This window comes from Quercus robur, chromosome 8, assembly GCF_932294415.1.
Source record: "Quercus robur chromosome 8, dhQueRobu3.1, whole genome shotgun sequence".
Classification (NCBI taxonomy): domain Eukaryota; kingdom Viridiplantae; phylum Streptophyta; class Magnoliopsida; order Fagales; family Fagaceae; genus Quercus; species Quercus robur.
Window position 1 is genome coordinate 54,659,285 of NC_065541.1, and position 16,714 is coordinate 54,675,998.

The following is a 16,714-nucleotide window of genomic DNA, read 5'->3' on the forward strand; positions in this document are numbered from 1 at the left end:
CAAAAATAACCTGGATATAAATCCCCTTTCCACCCACTTCTTGTAAGGGGAAAAAAATCCCATAAAGAGAACCAGACTACAAATCCCCCCTCAACCCACTTTATGTAAGAAAAAATAAAAATAAGATAAAAACTGTTACATATCACCTTAATAAGTCTTTATTTGATAAATTCTTTAAAAAAAAAAAATAGAGTAAAATTATACATCTTACAAGCTAGTAAAATAGTAAATTTTATTCATCAATTGGAGAATAGACCGATTACTTTGTATCGTTAGGTTAAGACATCTATTAGTCTTAGAATCACACACCTTAGTTAAAAAGTAAATTATATTCATTGTTTGAAGAAATAGAACTATTAATTTTTATCATTAGGTCAAAATATTGATCAGTGTGAGTACAAGACAAATTGAATCTAGGGTTTACATGTGATTTTATTCTATCTTTTAGTATTTATTTATATATTTTTGGGAAAATTGTACTTTACCCACCTGTGGTTTGACCCGTTTTAACAGTGCCCATCCGTGATTTAAAAGTTATCACGTAACCCACCTGAGGTGATCTCCGTTACCCACCTCTCCATTCTCACCGTTAAAAATAGGAGTAAATGTGTCTTTTTCATTATATTTTATGTCTCTCTCCTATTTTCTCTCCTTTTTCTCCTTCTTCTTCTTCACATAAAATATAAAAGAAAACCAATACACCTACAATCACAAACAAAGCCACAAATCCATGTGAACATACACCCACAAATTCGCTAGCCTTCCACTACTAAATCCAAAAATTGACTACTTAAATCTTCATAGAACAATCACAAAATAAAACTCTAACTCTCTTTCTTTTGCTGGGTTCTCTAAAAAAAACCCAAATTTGCAAGTAAAAAAAAAACCCCAGCAATTTGTTCAAATTGACTACTTAATTCTTCATAGAACAATCACAAAATAAAACTTTAACCCTCTTTCTTTTGTTGGGTTTTCTAAAAAAAACCCAGATTTGCAAGTAAAAAAAAAATCTGCAAAAAAAAAACCCAACAATTTGTTCAAATTGCTAGGTTCAAATTTTTTGGGTTTAATGGATTTGTGGGTTAATGGATCAATACTGCTACAACCACAGATCCAGCAGTGAACCCAACTCTGTTCAAAACGGCACCACTCTAAGCTAGTCCAGGAGCTTTAGCAAGTGGAGTACTAATCGAAGATGGATGACTCACCAGAGCCTCAGAAGAAGCTGGAGGAGGAGATGGTGGAGAGTTCACCACTGCCAGAGATGGAGCAGGCACTGGAGTCTTTCTAACTGTAGGCGGCGGCGCTGAAGCTTTAGGAGCAGGTGCTTGTGTTGGCAACTTTGATGGAGAGTGTGAAGGAGACTGGGCTAAAGTTGATATAGAGGAAAACCCAAGTTTCAATACACCTTCTTGCTTGCAAGTGTCAAATTTCACTTTGGCAATCTAAGTGAAGAGAGAAAGGGATTATGGGTTTGGGGATTTTTAGGGATTCTAAGGTAGAAAGAGGGAGAGAGAGCTCGTTCTTCCTTTTAGGGTTATAATTTTGATTTATATAGTAAAGAGGATTTTCTAATGGAAATAGCAAAGGTGGATAGCGGGGATCTAACAGAGGTCATCGTTAAAACGGGTCAGACCCCATATGGGTAAAGTGCAATTTTTTTTTTTTTTTTTGGAAATTGGCTAATCAGACTACCATTTTTTTTTTTTTTAAACTAGACTATTTACGGTATTACCACGAACAATAGTCATGTGGTTTTAGTTCAGTACACATCCTCTAAACTTAACGAAACTCACAGAATCCAAAAAATCGACGGCCATGGCGACCGTTCCTCTTTCCACCGCCACCACTGACAGGAACACGAACAACCATCAGCAAGAGAAACGACACCGTTCTATATTCGACCTCCCACCACAATTCTTCGATTCCTGCCGCGTCCTCTCATCTCTACACTCTTCTATAGCTTCAATCTCCGAGTCCCTCGATAACACCAAAATCTCCGCCGCCGCCGCCGAAACCCTAGACGACCCTATAAAGGACGAGAATGCCTCCCAAAACGTCGCCGTAGTAGTACCTAGATTGACCTGCAATACCTGCAAGGCTGAGTTCGAGTCCCTCCAAGACCAGCGCTCGCACTTCAAGTCCGACATTCACAGATTCAATGTAATAACCATCTAAATTACTCAGCTTTTAAATTTCTCATTGATAGATTGCTTTTTTTGGTTCGCTTCAATTGAATTGGGACAAATTGTTTGGGTCAGGTATGTTCTGGATTGTATATGGTATTGTGTAATCTCAATTTTGTGAAAAAAAAAACCCAATTTTTATTAACCATTGTTTTCTCTAAAGAGTTTTCATTGATTTTGGAAGCTAAAAGGACTTGCTTTTAATGCTAGAACAAACAGTACCTTTATACTCTTTTCATAACTGTTATTTTTTGAACTAAGTCAAAAAATCAGCTAATGATCAGAGAAAAATGTTTGATTTATATGCTTTTGAAATCTTTTGAAGAAAGAAAAACACCTATGGTTCCTTTGGATTAAGGAATTGAAAGAAAAGGATTTGGATTTCAATATGTGGTTTTAATAACTTGAATAGAGTATGGAATGATAGATTTTTTTTTTTATTATTGATGAAATTTATGAGGAGATTGAGCTTTATTAATATGTGGATTTGAAATTACTAGGTTTAAGATGTCAGTTTAAATCCATAACATCACTAGTGTTTTTCTTTGAGCAATTTCTAAAACTCACTTCATCACATGTTAAATTTATACCAAGCAGTTTATAGTAACAACTGTTCTTCAAATTCCTTGATTTGAAATCCTCAAATCCAAATGCAACCCTAGTATTTTAGGTCAGTGGAATTGGGGATATGTTGATTAAAGTTTTGTTTTTTGTTTTGTTTTGTTTTTTGAATGCTTATTCAAAGCATATACTTGGTTATATGTGACCTTAGGTGAAGCTTAGCGTTGCTGGAAAGAAAATTGTGAGGGAGGAAGACTTTGATGAGTTGACATCTGACTCTTTCAAAGAGTATGATGTATCAAGTATATCCGGATCGGAGGATGAAGCTGAGAAGGGAGTTGGCCCCAACAGTGATTTGCACAAGGGAGCAAACGAAAACTTTAAGCAAAAGCTATTTATCCAGCTTAATACGAGAGAGAGAGTTTCGGTTTGGAAGAGTTTACTTATGAATGAATCTGAAAATATTTCTTATGAAAGTGATATAAGAGAAGATATTGGTGGGTACATGCCATGCTTAAGAGAGAACGAGGTGATTGAGAGACTGAAAAGTTTGATTCATGAACCGAGGGATAATACCCATTTGAGAATTGTGTTGCTTGCAAGTGGTGGGCACTTTGCTGGCTGTGTCTTTGATGGTAATAAGGTCGTTGCTCACAAAACATTCCACAGGTTAGAATATTTCCTTCTTTGAATGAACTAAATAGTGGTAATAGAAAGATTTTCATTAATGTTTTTATCTTTGCACCAATGCCCTTTATCTCAAATGGTTGGCACTTTCTTCTCCCATTAGAATGGGTGGAGACTGATGTCACCTATTGTGTGTGTGTAACTTACCAATAAAAAAATGTTTTCATCTTTGCTTTTTTGCTTCTCCCCTGCCACAAATGGAGGATAGAACACTGTTCTCAGTGTCAGACTTGCCTTACTGTACGGAGTGTGTGCATGAGACGTCTGAGGCTCATGCACAAGTTGAATGTTCCCTAAGCTTTGTGGAGGAACTCTACAAATTAGCTTTGATTCTTGAGGCATCATCATTAGTCACACTTCAAGGCAAGCTCTGATATTTAAACACCACATGCCTTTTGGAAATTTTTCTTTAAAACAAGCTTTTCCTCCTAAATATTGTAATTGTTTAATCTGTGTCATGTTACATTAACTTTAGATCAGAGTCTTGTATGAAGCTTATTTCCTTTATGCACACATGGGATGAGTCTTATAATGGCTTCTTCAGGCATCCCTGGCCTCGAGGCAAGCCTCAAGGCGTTTCTAGAATGCTATCTCTAGATTTTGGTTTTCATTATATGGTTGTCTTGCAATTACATTTTTCTTTTATAGGCAAAATTTGGCTTTACAGCTGTACGTTGTTTCTGCTTATGTTTTTTTTTTTGATAGATAATAACAGCTTTATTGATAAAAAAAAAGCACAATGAATTTACAATAGTAAACTCACTGCACTGAAAAGAATACAAACCAATAAAAAAGAAAGGCTAACAGAATTAAGGAAATCAAACAAATAGTGACAATGCGTAAACCCCTAAACCCGGGACCACTCAAACAAAGTCCTGAGTAGCAAAGACTTCACACAGTCTACAAGTCTCTCAGTTTCCTCAAAAGTACGGGCATTGCGCTCCTTCCAAATTAACCACAAAATACAAGCTGGAACCATATTCCACACTTTTGAAGTGTGATTCCCCAACCAATTCCACCATGCAGTAAGAAGAGAAACAACATTCTTGGGCATCACCCATTGAACCCCAAACATACGAAGGACGTCACTCCACAAAGTATAAGCATACTTACAATGGATCAATAAATGATCCACAGTTTCCTCTTCACATCGACAAAGGCAGCACCAATTCACAAGAGGTAATGTCTTCTTAACGAGGTTGTCTATAGTAAGAAGCCCACCCCTAGCAGCTGTCCATAAGAAGAAGCCCACCCTTTTGTTTCTGCTTGTGTTTACCATCTGATTTGGGTAACTAACAAAGTGGGACACTTCTTGGCAAATTTAGGATAAAAAATTATAATCTATCTCATTTATTCTGTTCTGGTTTAAGTTAATGAGGCTCTAAGAGAGGAAATGAAGTTATTTAGTTCCCAATGAGCTTTAAATTGCACCTCCTTCTGTACAAATGGGTGGACGGTGAAGGCGTGTGTAACTTACCAATTAGGGGGAAAAAAAGCTTGCATAATAGTTGTTGTGTATAATTGTTTAAACATTTTATGTCTACATGGAGAAATTGGTACTCCAAGACATTGTAAAAGTCCGCTGTTACACACTCTCTCTCTCTCTCTCTCTCTCCCCCTCCCTAAAAAAAATATGATGAATAGATAGTTGATTTTTCCCCCTCTGCTGTCATGTAGATATGTTGTAAGGGCTAAATCTGGAAAGAAACAGTCATCAAAAGATGCTAGTGGCAAGAGTGTGCATTCTGCTGGGGCTTCACTTCGTCGACATAACGAACTTGCTTTGAAGAAGGTATTCAATGCTAAATTTGTTTGCTATAGCTGTGTCTTAATTGTTTGAGTTTTGATGTTATCATAATGGTGAAGTGCATTGTAGTATTCTGTTTTATATTTATCAGTTCAAATGACTTGACACTAACAATTCATTGCTAGAAGTTTCCATTGTGCATATAAACATCTCTTAAGAATACATTTTCTATCCGTGTCAGTGATAGTTTTTTTATGATCCCAATATTATTTTGACCTCGAATTTGTGAAACCTTGTGGTGAATTTACTCTTCTAACATATCTTTAACTTCAATGACCATTCTTATTGATAACTTAAATTCTATTGCCTTAGCTGTAAAGTGCTGAAGTTTAAGTTGGAACCATGGACACATATCTGCTAGAATGCATGTTTGTATCTATTATATGTTTTTTTTTTTGGATAATTTGATAGTTACAACAATGGGTGGGGGATTTGTACCCGGTTCTCCTAATAAAGGAGATTAGGCTATTTTATATATATACATATATATATATATGTATGTATTTTAAATCTCTTCTAAGGTTGAGGAATTCTTCTTTCATGTATATTCCAGGATATTCAAGAATTACTTGCCGCTTGGAAGCCTTATTTTGATGCTTCCTCTTGTGTTTTCATTTATGCTCCGTCAAACAACCGTCAACTTCTCTTTAATGGGGTAAACCCATATTTTAGCCATCAGCATTGCATTGTTCGAAATGTTGCATTGACTGTTAGGAGGCCTACCTTAAAGGAAGCCAAGCGTTTATATAATCAATTGACACAAGTTGTCAATGAATTAGATGAGAAGGAACCGAACATCAAAGAGGACTCAGGTTCAAGTATGAGTATGATAAATAATGGCAGCCCAGGCTCCAGCAAAGAAGACATGGGTAACAACTTGGGTGCTGGGGATAATGCTGATGTTTGTTCAAGTTACAAAAAATCTGATGAACTATCTAGATCAAGTGAGAGTGAGATCGAACTTCTAGGTAGATCAACTCCTCTGCATGAAGCAGCACAATCTGGCGATGTTCATAAGGTTTTGGAACTCCTAGAACAGGGTCTTGATCCTTGCTGCAAGGATGAAAGAGGACGCACCCCATATATGCTGGCAAGTGAGAAGGAAGTTAGGAATGCTTTTAGAAGGTTTATGGCCTCAAACCTTGATAAGTGGGATTGGGATGTTGCTAAAGTGCCTAGTGCATTGACAAAAGAAATGGAGGAATCTCAAGCTGCTAAGCAGGTACGCAATTTTTTTTATTCTGTCAACTGTGATGTTTCAGTGTGGTGGCTTAAAATGAGAGTTAAATGACTTCTTACTACATGCTTCAATTGTCATGGTTATTTGTTGAAGTTATTTCTTGGGTGCCATTTCTCAAATATATTTTGAAAAATTCACATATCTGTCTAACCAAAGTTTTTGAGAACTGTATAGAAACAGAGGAAAAGACTACAAAGTTGGGATTTTGGTGGTTGTTCCTTTTTGTATTTGGCAACACAGATATCCTATGTTAGTTTGTGCAGTTTTAAAACAGATGAAGAACAAACCTTAGGTCTGTGTCAAAAATCATTAAAAAAAAAGTAGGGCTCTAGGGGTTCAAGTAATTGTGTCATGAATTAACACGTTAACTTATTAGCAGTTATGCTTACTTAAAAAACTTGCTGCCTGCGATGTTTATTTACGTATTCAATGGTTTTCTCAACTAACCTGTCTTTGTCAATAGTGATGCATTCTACCTTGATTTCTTTATCTAGCTTTATGACAATTCAAGTTAATGCATAACATGAAAGATTGATGGTTTTCCTTCTTTTTGTGGTTTTTCAGGCAGAAAAAGATGCAAAGAGGAAAGCAAGAGCAAAAGAATTGAAGAAATTACGTAAAGCAAAAGAAAAGAAGGTTCAGGTGCATAGTGTGCAGTTTTTGTTCTGATATATTATGAAAAGATTATAATGGGGGATTTATTAGCCTTTAGCATTTGTGCTCCTGTTTATACCTATCAGAATTAAATCTAGGTTTAACATGGAATTAAATAGTATAAAATTTGAAGTGATGTGATTCCACTTGGTTTTCTTCTGTTGCCTTTTGTACTGTATTTCATTGTAGTTTTTAGCAAAAAGAAGGAAGTGGCTGTGTGGAGTCACCTTCCAGTAACTAAATTTTAGCATTTGTAAATTATAGTTTGAATTACAATTGTACATAGAGTTAGTAATTAGATTATTAGTGTTAGTTTTTGGAAGAATATTAAAAGGTTTGGGGCTTCTTTCCAAATTATTGGGTTTGTAGGTGGGAGATGGCACATGAATTCAGTTTTGGCATGATCTTTGGTGTGGTGATATTTTGTTAAAAGATGACTATCCTGTCCTCTTTCACATTGCTTTTGATAGGGTTCTGATTCAAGAGTGAAGGGGAGAAGGAGAAATGGTGGGAGAGAGAGAGAGGACTGGTCTAATCATAGCTTTCATGGGAATTAAAATCTTTGATTTGCTTTCTTTTAGAGCTATATTCTACTAAGGTTTGTCAGGACAATGAGGATAAGATGTTTTGGAACCAACCAAAATTTAAATTAAAAAAAAAAAGGATTGATGCTATGTTCTAATAAGGTTTGTTGGGACAATGGTTTTTTTTTTTTTTTTTTTCTGGAGTCTTTTAAAAATGGTATTGTTGAGAAAACTTTTATTAGTAAACTACTTAAGTATGTTGTTAACTGAGGTTATTTGTGTGTCACACCACAACTACTTTGTAATGTTCCTCCTTTTCTTAATAAATGTACACCTCTCTAGTTCCATTGTCATGTGTCTTCAATGTCATCCTGGTGTGAATATGCAGGCTCAGGCTGCCCTAAGTCAAAATACTTCAAAAACTGCAGAGAATCAAGGGTCTACTTCAACTTCTAGTCTCAAAAATTCCCAACCTAGCAGTGCTTCACAGATCTCAAAAGAGGTTAGAATTATAGATCATATTGTTTTTGCTGTTGTTGTTGTGGTGGTTGTTATCATCATCATATTTTTTGCCTAGTTAACCAGGCCCTATCTCACATTAATTTATTCTAAATCAGTACTATATCAGTTAAAGAAAATTCCCATTGCCCTTTTTTTTTTTTTTTTTATATATATATATATATATATATATAAGTTTCTCAAAGGCAAAATTTTGAGTTTGATTTTAGGGACTCATGCTAGTGCTTTTACAATGATATAAAAAAAGGCTTTTCTTTCTTGTTTACTTAGGTTTTTTAATAGGTGCAGGTGCTTGCTGGGGCGGTGCACTGTTCATTGTTTGTTTGAAACTAATATTACCTAACTTTATCTCCCTTCTCCTGCTACATTCACCATCTTTGACTATTCAATCTCAATGACAACCATCCTGATTGCTTTTTTTTTTTGGTGTGTCTGAATCAGGAGGAACTGAAAAGGGCACTGGCCACTGAGAGGGAAAAGAGAGCAGCTGCTGCTGAGAGGAGAATAGCCGCAGCTGCAGCCCTCAATGATCAAGGTAAAAGTGCCCCAATTGTACCAAGCACTTCACTACCGAAAAGTGGGTTAGCTGGCGACATTAACTGCTCCTGTTGTAATACTTCGTTGGCTGGTATAGTTCCTTTTCATAGATATAGCTACAAGTACTGCAGCACCTCATGCATGCACGTACACAGGGAGATCCTTGAGGATGAATAATATATAGCTTCTATTACAGAGAGATCCTTGAGGATGAATAACATATAGCTTCTATTACGTGTAATCTTGTCTCATTCTTTGTGTAAAGCAGTTGAAGATGCAAAAACAGCCTATATGTTTGCAGGAAGAAAATTTTCGTGTTAGAATTCTTTTATCCTTTCCGCAGGTTCTTTTTTCTTAAAGAATCCGGTGCCACCCTGCTAATGACCCTACTAAGTAAGGACTATATATAGCATCTGCAGTGAAAACCACATATTGAATATAACATGTAAATGGAATTCTGATCATGATGAGTGCAAGAAATTGATGTAACCGATTTCCTTTACCAGCCTTTCCTGGTGGAAGCTTGCTTTTGATATTCTTTCAGCTATCCTTGGGTCAACAACTGATTCAAAATGAATGTGCCTGATTTTTGGTAAGGAAACGAGAGCCAATGAATTAATGAGCCGCATGGCCACAACAACCTCAGCTATAAATAACAGGAATCCAATTCCATAGCCGCCCCAAAGCCATTGCAGCCACCCACATAGGTGAAGTCGGCAAAAACGCAACTGATAACTCCATTGAAGCAAAGGTTGCAACTGCCAGCACCCAAGGACCAAAAGGTGTCATTCCCACTCCGAGAGGGCTACACCTTGTACAAGGAAGCAGAATCGTAGTGAATTGATATAAGTAGCAAGGGGAAGTGTAACCCACAAAAACAAGCTTATTTCACATGCCATTTATCGGCATACAATCCTATCGCAATCCAGAATTCAAAATTTAATAAATAATAGTACTTGAAGTGGCCAAGTGACCCTCTAAATCAGTCGAATATATCCAGAGTAAAATGAATCAGTCTTTAACAGATTTAGCTTACTTCACTGGATTGGGGTAATTAAAAATGAATCAGTTTTTAGCAAAAGGCACATGCACACTGCTGGACCCTTGCATGATAAATCCAAAAGCTGCTTCAAATATTGATAGTTTAGTCCAATTGTGTGTGTGTTTGTTTCTCAAAAAAAATTACCTTTTACGACTCATTATATGATGAATTATAAAACTATCAATATATATTATTTAAACAAGTCACATGACTCATTAAAAAAGTTATGTAACTAAAACTACACACTCATATGGTATCTTCAATTGTCATATAATATGTTGGAGCTAAATAACTTCAAACATGTTTAAGTGGCTCAAACATGTTTGGCTCAAATTGAGCCAAACTTTTTCCTTATTTTGAACAACCAACCTTTTGTTAAAAGTTAATCTGCACCACATGCACACACAATATGATCCAATCCAACCGATTTGCCTTGTCATTTTGTCATGATCCGATGAAAGTGTTACCTAACTACCGATACACCCCAAAAATGACAAGCCAAGTTGCAATAAGGACTCTATGCATATGTATAGCTCATTTCAACCTTATGCTTGATGTAAGTCTCAATACACAACTCATACATGCTAATTAAATCCTTTATATATATATATATATATATATATATATAGTGAAAGATGGAGAGATAAGATTCAAACCACAAATATGGGGCAATATAAGTTATGTTATTACAATTGGACTATCATTTAAACTCTCTAAATCTAAACAGTTTGGGATATCACATTTCAAAGTAAATCCCATATTTTTTAAAATTTCAAATAAAATAATGTACAAAAGAAAAGAAAAAAATGTTTAATGAGACTTTTTTCTTTTTGGAGAATTTAAGGGATATACTTAAATAAAAAGACATCTCACAAATTTTTTTTTTTGCTAAAGGACATCCCACAGTTATTTCAACATATGTAACTATTATATACAACCGCAATTTCACTTTATGGTTTGAACTTTGAATTGATAAGGATATGAAAATGTAATTTTAATTTAAAACTTCCAAAAAATATTAATATATTAAAAACCATTACCAACAAATTTAATTAATTACTTAAAAATTATTACTTATTAGTGGCATGAGGACACAAACATATTTGGAAAGGGAATTTGAACAAGAACATCAGCATTAATTAGTATATCTGGCATGTCTTTACTAATTGGACAAAATATAGGTATTTTATCTTAAGTATTGTTTCTTAAATTTATATTTTAAGATTCAGCCATGTAATTACTTAACTAAATAATATACTTCCATTTCATAAGAAAAAATTTACATGGCAAAATCTTAAGAGAAGAATTTAAAGAACAATACCTAAGTAGTGTACTTAATTCTTATCCATACTAATTAATACTAATTCAGTCAATTTCAATATGTAACTAAAAATCTTTAAAATATAATCCTATCAACATTATGATCCCAAAGAATGACGTACACAAGTGAAAATCAAACACATTAATCGTTCAATTCAAAGTTTACAATTAAAACCATGTGGTCCAAAACATCCTAGATCACAAAATTTTATAGATGTAACTAGAACTTTCTTGAATCGTTATGAAATTCAGTAGTAGCGCGGGTCTAATTTTACAAAAGAGGACGATATTTATTAAATTTTGAATTTTCCTATGAACACCTTTTGTTTGCTGAGAATAGAGGACAACCGACATAGCCTAACATTCTAGAAGGTTTCTTATACTTTAGCCCATAATATATCGTCCAAATTTGTAAAGCTCGAAGTCTCAAACGCTTCAGAAATACGTACTAAAGAAACAGAACAAGCAAGAAAAGAAGCACGATACGCAATACAATGGTAAGTTTTTCTCTTTGTGTAATTTCATCGAACACCTTCAGTTCATAAATTCACTTTTTTTTTTCTTTCTTTTCGGTTTTGCAGTCGGTAACGCTGCACACAAACCTCGGCGACATAAAGTGCGAGATCTTCTGCGACGAGGTCCCCAAGACTGCCGAGGTTAGTGCCCCACATAAACAAATACTTTTCTCTTCTGGTTTGTTTTCGGGGAAAGTTTTGGTTGAACCTCTGTCTGCAAAAAAGAAAAAGACCCAACATATTATACTTCTGAAAAATTAACTTTAAAATTGTCCCCAGTAAACAATTGAAGCAAATTTAACTGAATCTTATTTAGATTCACACTCAGTCCCAAGCTTTCGGTTAGTTCGGTTATGCTGTAATTTCCAGTTTTACCATGTTGTTGAATTGTTATATATCATGGTGTATTTTCTTATCACCTTTACCATTATCACTTTCATATTATTACTCTTTTGACCCGAAAGGGTATGTTTGGATGGAGTTAGTTATCCATTCTGTTGTTTGGATATATATTTTGGGAGAGCTAGAAAGGATTTGAAGCAATTTGAGGGGATTTGAAGAGGTTTAGTACACTTCAAAGTCCATTTTTCATTTCACTAAAATTAGAGGAACTTGGAGGAAAGGGATATGTATTTTTTTTTTTCAAGTAAGGAGGTAATAGAGAGTACAACTTCAGATATAATAGAATGGTAGAAAAGAATATATGTTACTGACCATGATTAATCTGTTGAGAATCCATAGCCGACCCAAAATTTTGGTACTAAGGTTTGATCATTATTGTGTTCTCCCTTTTATCCTTCATATCACTAAAACTTAATAAAAATAAAAGGAACATTTTCACTTAACTCTTTCTTGTCAATTATATCATTTCTTCTCATTTTCACCCTTCAACCAAACAAAGGAAAGCTCCTTCCCCTCCTATTATTTATCAAAACAGCAGGATAGAATAACTATTTCCTCTCCTCTCCCTTCAAATTCTCGTACATATTGGACAGGTATTTTTGTGTGTAGCTTTGGCAGTTTGTAGAACAGTAGTTAAAGCAGGGCAAATTCCTCACACAACTCAAAGGAAGGATTTGAAGTCTTAAGATCATTTTTCAAATCAATACATGTAGCACTGAAAAAAATACAGTGCGAACCTCCTTACAATTATGCTAAACCCAACCAAGAAAGAGATGCTCTGATATGTGGACTGGACATCTGGCTTGCAGAGTGGAGAAACTGTTTGTAGAATGAAGTGTTATATAATTTCATTGTTCCTACCAAAAGAAAAATAGAACTTGGGCACTCTCACTTCCAATTAACATTGAGTGCATTGTTTGTTTATTTACTTTTTTTGGTAATGCATTTGTTTTGATTGTTTACCTTACTGCATTTGGAATGGCAATTTAGAGTTCTGTGTAATGGAATCACCATGATATGTGTTGATGAATTAATGTTTCTAACCTTGTTTTTAGAGGTGATTTGCTTCTTAATAATTCTAGTGATTTTGTTTGAATACAGAATTTTTTGGCACTATGTGCAAGCGGTTATTATGATGGGACCGTATTTCACCGTAATATAAAAGGTTTTATGATTCAAGGTGGAGACCCAACAGGTACTGGCAAGGGGGGTACGAGTATATGGGGCAAGAAGTTCAATGATGAGATAAGAGAGTCTCTCAAGGTAATTTAGTCTAATGCATAAGTAATAGTTAGGCCATTAGAATTTGCCATTTGTCTCTGTAATATCTTTACATATGCTGTAAAGTATGGCCGGCACCTATTCTAGTGATGTGCTATTGCAATAGCCACCATTTGGTTTTATATCTCAACTAGGCTGGGGACTTTCAAGTTATTTGACTCTTAGACTTATTCAATGCAATATTAACTATAACTTTTATGACCGTTGGACTATCAAATTGTACTTCTCCCCTTTAAGTATACGGCAGTTGCAATGTCCCCCTTTATCTTTTCATATGAGCACTTTATCCCTCTGTTGGTTTTCTGTCAAATTAATGGAAATTTTTTATTTTGTTTTGAAAAATTTGTCACTACCCACATGTTGATGACCTTAACACCCTCCAATAACAAACACATTGCATGCACAAACACGTTTCAGCATGCATAATTTGAAGGACCATCATTTTGCCTTGGATGTGTTGTATTAGAGGGTATTGAGGTCACTAATGAGTGGGTTCAAACACATTTTGTTTAAACGATTAAAATTTTCCATTAGTTTGATGGAAAATAATGATGGAGGGGGTAAAGTATTCATCATGAAAAGATATGGGGGACATTGCAACTGTCCTATACTTAGGGAAGGGGGAGTGCACAAATAGGAATTGAGGTTGGCTTCCATGCTACTCTTTGACATGCATTTGCTCTTATATAAGCTTGCAAAATGTCCAGGACATTCTTGTGGAACAAGGAGTCCATAACTTGGCTAGGGTGAATTTGGTTCTGTATGGGTTGCTCTTAATGGCTATGAATTTACCTTTTGGGTCTGGGCCTTCTGGGGTATTCATCTTTTGTCCTCTTTGTTTCTCTCATCTTTGTAGGTCCCAAGCTAAAAACTGCCTATCAAGATTTTAGCTCTCCTAGAATAATCATGGCCTAATCCAAAACTTCCAACATTATTAAGCCATCTTTATAGTAGTTTCATTTGGAATACAGTTCCTCTTTGCCTTGTCTAGATGATTTGGAGAGGAATATGTACACTTTTAATGGTGTGAGCACTTGAGCTGCCTATAATCTTTATTCTTGAGATCTTTTTTGTATGAGTTGATATCTGCTTTTCACAGTATCCTCCTAATTCTTTTGTAGATTTTATTGCATGTTCTTATTATATCATTCCTGCTTGCAAAATTTCAAGAAAATCAAAAATAAATTGCTATGCCATCAAATAAATGTTAAAATTTCAAGTTTTTGTGATCTAAAATTGTGTATAAAAAATAAGTTAATGATTGAATAGTAAATAATATTTGATTTAAACGAAATTTGATATGCATGTTAAGAAAATAAGGAACATAAAATAAGGAACATAAAATTGAACTGTTAGATTTTCAAAATTCACAAAAAATATATATATATATATGAGAAGTTTGAAAAGTTTCTCTCCAAACTAGTTTGGAGAAAAACTTTGTTCTGAGAGCAAAGTGGGAGTGAGGTTATGTGTTCGAGAGCCTCTCGGGTGTGTGCATAATTACCAATGAAAAAAAATCTAATAGTTGTATTCCTTATAGTTCTTTCCATCTCTTGATATCCGCACTCTTGAGTGGGGACATGCTTAATCAGTTAATTGAGTAAGAATGGTTTTGAGATACTTCATTCTGATCTTTGTACCACAAATTTTCCCTTTTCCTCTATTTTCCAGCACAACGCAAGAGGGATACTTTCAATGGCCAATAGTGGCCCCAATACTAATGGAAGCCAGTTCTTCATAAGTTATGCAAAGCAGCCACATTTGAACGGATTGTACACTATATTTGGCAAGGTGATTCACGGTTTTGAAGTCCTTGATCTCATGGAAAAGGTACATTATTGTACTTCAGTACAAATTATACCTTTTTGTCGTTTGGTTGGAAGTAAACTATTCTGAGCTTTTGGCATGTAAGGCTTTGGCAAAAGGCTACTTATGAAATTCCTGAGATTTGATTGGACAAGTAGTTATGAGCTCTAAATTTGTGTTTAAAGGATAGTGACTTCCTTATCTCATATTTTACCTCTCTTTTACCAATTCTTATCTCATGCTTCCCAATCTGATTCTATACTGGTGTAGCTTGTAATTAACTTTAGAGGAAATTTTCTGTTCTTGAATTTCCTAATGAAGAAAATCGAATGTACTATTACTATTACTACTACTGATTTGAATTTGGTTTTCTGTAGACTCAAACAGGTCCAGGAGATCGACCGCTGGCAGAGATTAGACTCAATCGCGTGACAATGCATGCTAATCCACTTGCTGGTTAGTTTTGTGTTATAACAAGTTTAGGATTTGAACTCATGACCGCAGTGTTACACTTATGATCAGTCGCAGCAATGAACATGACCGCAGTGTTACACTTATAAAATACTCCGATTATGTGGGGCAGCATTTGGATAACTTCGGAAGTGTAATATTTGAAGTTGCCATTTTACTTCAATTGCTATTAGTATTTTCATTTGATATTTTTGTAATTACTTTTTGCTATAGGGTTCGTCAAAGTGCCAATCTTGTTTGTATTTGGGCATAAAGTTTGTGTGCCTGCTTGGAACCCAGTCAAGGAACAATTTTACTGCTATTGAGTTTACCTCATCTATTGCACAATCTGATTATCAGATATGCAGGAATAGGCTGGAATATTGCACAATATTTGTGTGAAGTATGATGAGTTTTTTAATCCAACAGGAAAAAGACGTAAAAAAGAATTGCAAACAGTGAAATTAAGAAAACCATCTTTAAATTTAGAGCCTTATTTGAAGCCTAGTTTTCTTATTTAATGACAACGGTTGAGTTAAATAAAATCCACTAGTAACATAGTTTAATATAAAGTAAACTATCTTAATAATTAATGAAAGTGCAAATACTTGTTGCATGAGAAGATAGCCACTTGTAATCACGTTTGGTAGGATCCATATTTTATTATATAGTATGTGATATGAAATGATATATTTAAGGACTTGAATCTTGAACTTCTGTCTACTAAGTACAGTGGATGATAGCCCAATGAGCCCAAAACAATATATTTTTAAGAGATTGGGTTTGATAAGAAAACGTATTAGCAAATTAAGTATGAGCCAGAGTTAATAAGACATATGTTAATAAGATTGAGAGCACAAATTGATTGAAAGCACGCTTCTCGATCAAGTTTGAGGATGAGATGTTCTTATATTTAACTCAAGTTTATCTAAATACACTGTGTTCTTCCTTCTTAGATTATATGCCCATTTTTAACGGTGGTCATTTTCTTATATAGTCCTTCACTTCTTTATCCTAGCCTTCCACCTGTTGATTTGGTAGAAAATCCCCTGGATGCTTGTCTCATCAGGATCTCCTGAAAGCTTTGTGAATAGCTATGAGCTGAGATGACACTGTTCAGGTGTTATTTCTCCATAAATGCAGCTAGTTCATTGGCTGCAGTGCATTTAATGTGGTGGTAACA

General features: G+C 34.9%; 2 protein-coding genes across 3 annotated transcripts; both read left to right on the forward strand.

Annotated features, from left to right (window-relative positions):
- The first annotated feature begins 1,750 nt into the window (after window positions 1-1,750).
- LOC126697078 (uncharacterized) lies at window positions 1,751-9,243 on the forward strand. 2 transcript variants are annotated; one of them, XM_050393911.1, is made up of 7 exons: window positions 1,751-2,163; window positions 2,959-3,416; window positions 5,112-5,226; window positions 5,795-6,463; window positions 7,046-7,123; window positions 8,048-8,161; window positions 8,620-9,243. In XM_050393911.1, the coding sequence occupies exons 1-7, from the start codon at window positions 1,819-1,821 to the stop codon at window positions 8,890-8,892; spliced, it is 2,052 nt and encodes a 683-aa protein (XP_050249868.1). In that variant the 5' UTR covers window positions 1,751-1,818; the 3' UTR covers window positions 8,893-9,243. The 2 variants fall into 2 exon arrangements, with proteins under 2 accessions (XP_050249868.1, XP_050249869.1); XM_050393912.1 differs by having other exon boundaries at window positions 7,046-7,117.
- A 2,053-nt stretch (window positions 9,244-11,296) lies between these two features.
- On the forward strand, window positions 11,297-15,892 carry LOC126697080 (peptidyl-prolyl cis-trans isomerase CYP18-1). The gene is made up of 5 exons (XM_050393914.1): window positions 11,297-11,574; window positions 11,659-11,733; window positions 13,096-13,257; window positions 14,947-15,105; window positions 15,459-15,892. Exons 1-5 carry the CDS (start codon window positions 11,572-11,574, stop codon window positions 15,540-15,542), a joined length of 483 nt encoding a protein of 160 aa, XP_050249871.1. The 5' UTR covers window positions 11,297-11,571; the 3' UTR covers window positions 15,543-15,892.
- The last annotated feature ends 822 nt before the right edge of the window (window positions 15,893-16,714 follow it).

Excerpts from the sequence above, each read along its gene's own strand:
- LOC126697078 (XM_050393911.1), top strand. The coding sequence starts at position 1,819 with ATGGCGACCGTTCCTCTTTCCACCGCCACCACTGACAGGAACACGAAC. Across the intron at positions 6,464-7,045 it reads AATCTCAAGCTGCTAAGCAG|GCAGAAAAAGATGCAAAGAG; the intron begins GTACGCAATTTT and ends GTGGTTTTTCAG. Across the intron at positions 8,162-8,619 it reads CTTCACAGATCTCAAAAGAG|GAGGAACTGAAAAGGGCACT; the intron begins GTTAGAATTATA and ends TGTCTGAATCAG.
- LOC126697080 (XM_050393914.1), top strand. Across the intron at positions 13,258-14,946 it reads AGATAAGAGAGTCTCTCAAG|CACAACGCAAGAGGGATACT; the intron begins GTAATTTAGTCT and ends TCTATTTTCCAG. Across the intron at positions 15,106-15,458 it reads TCCTTGATCTCATGGAAAAG|ACTCAAACAGGTCCAGGAGA; the intron begins GTACATTATTGT and ends GGTTTTCTGTAG.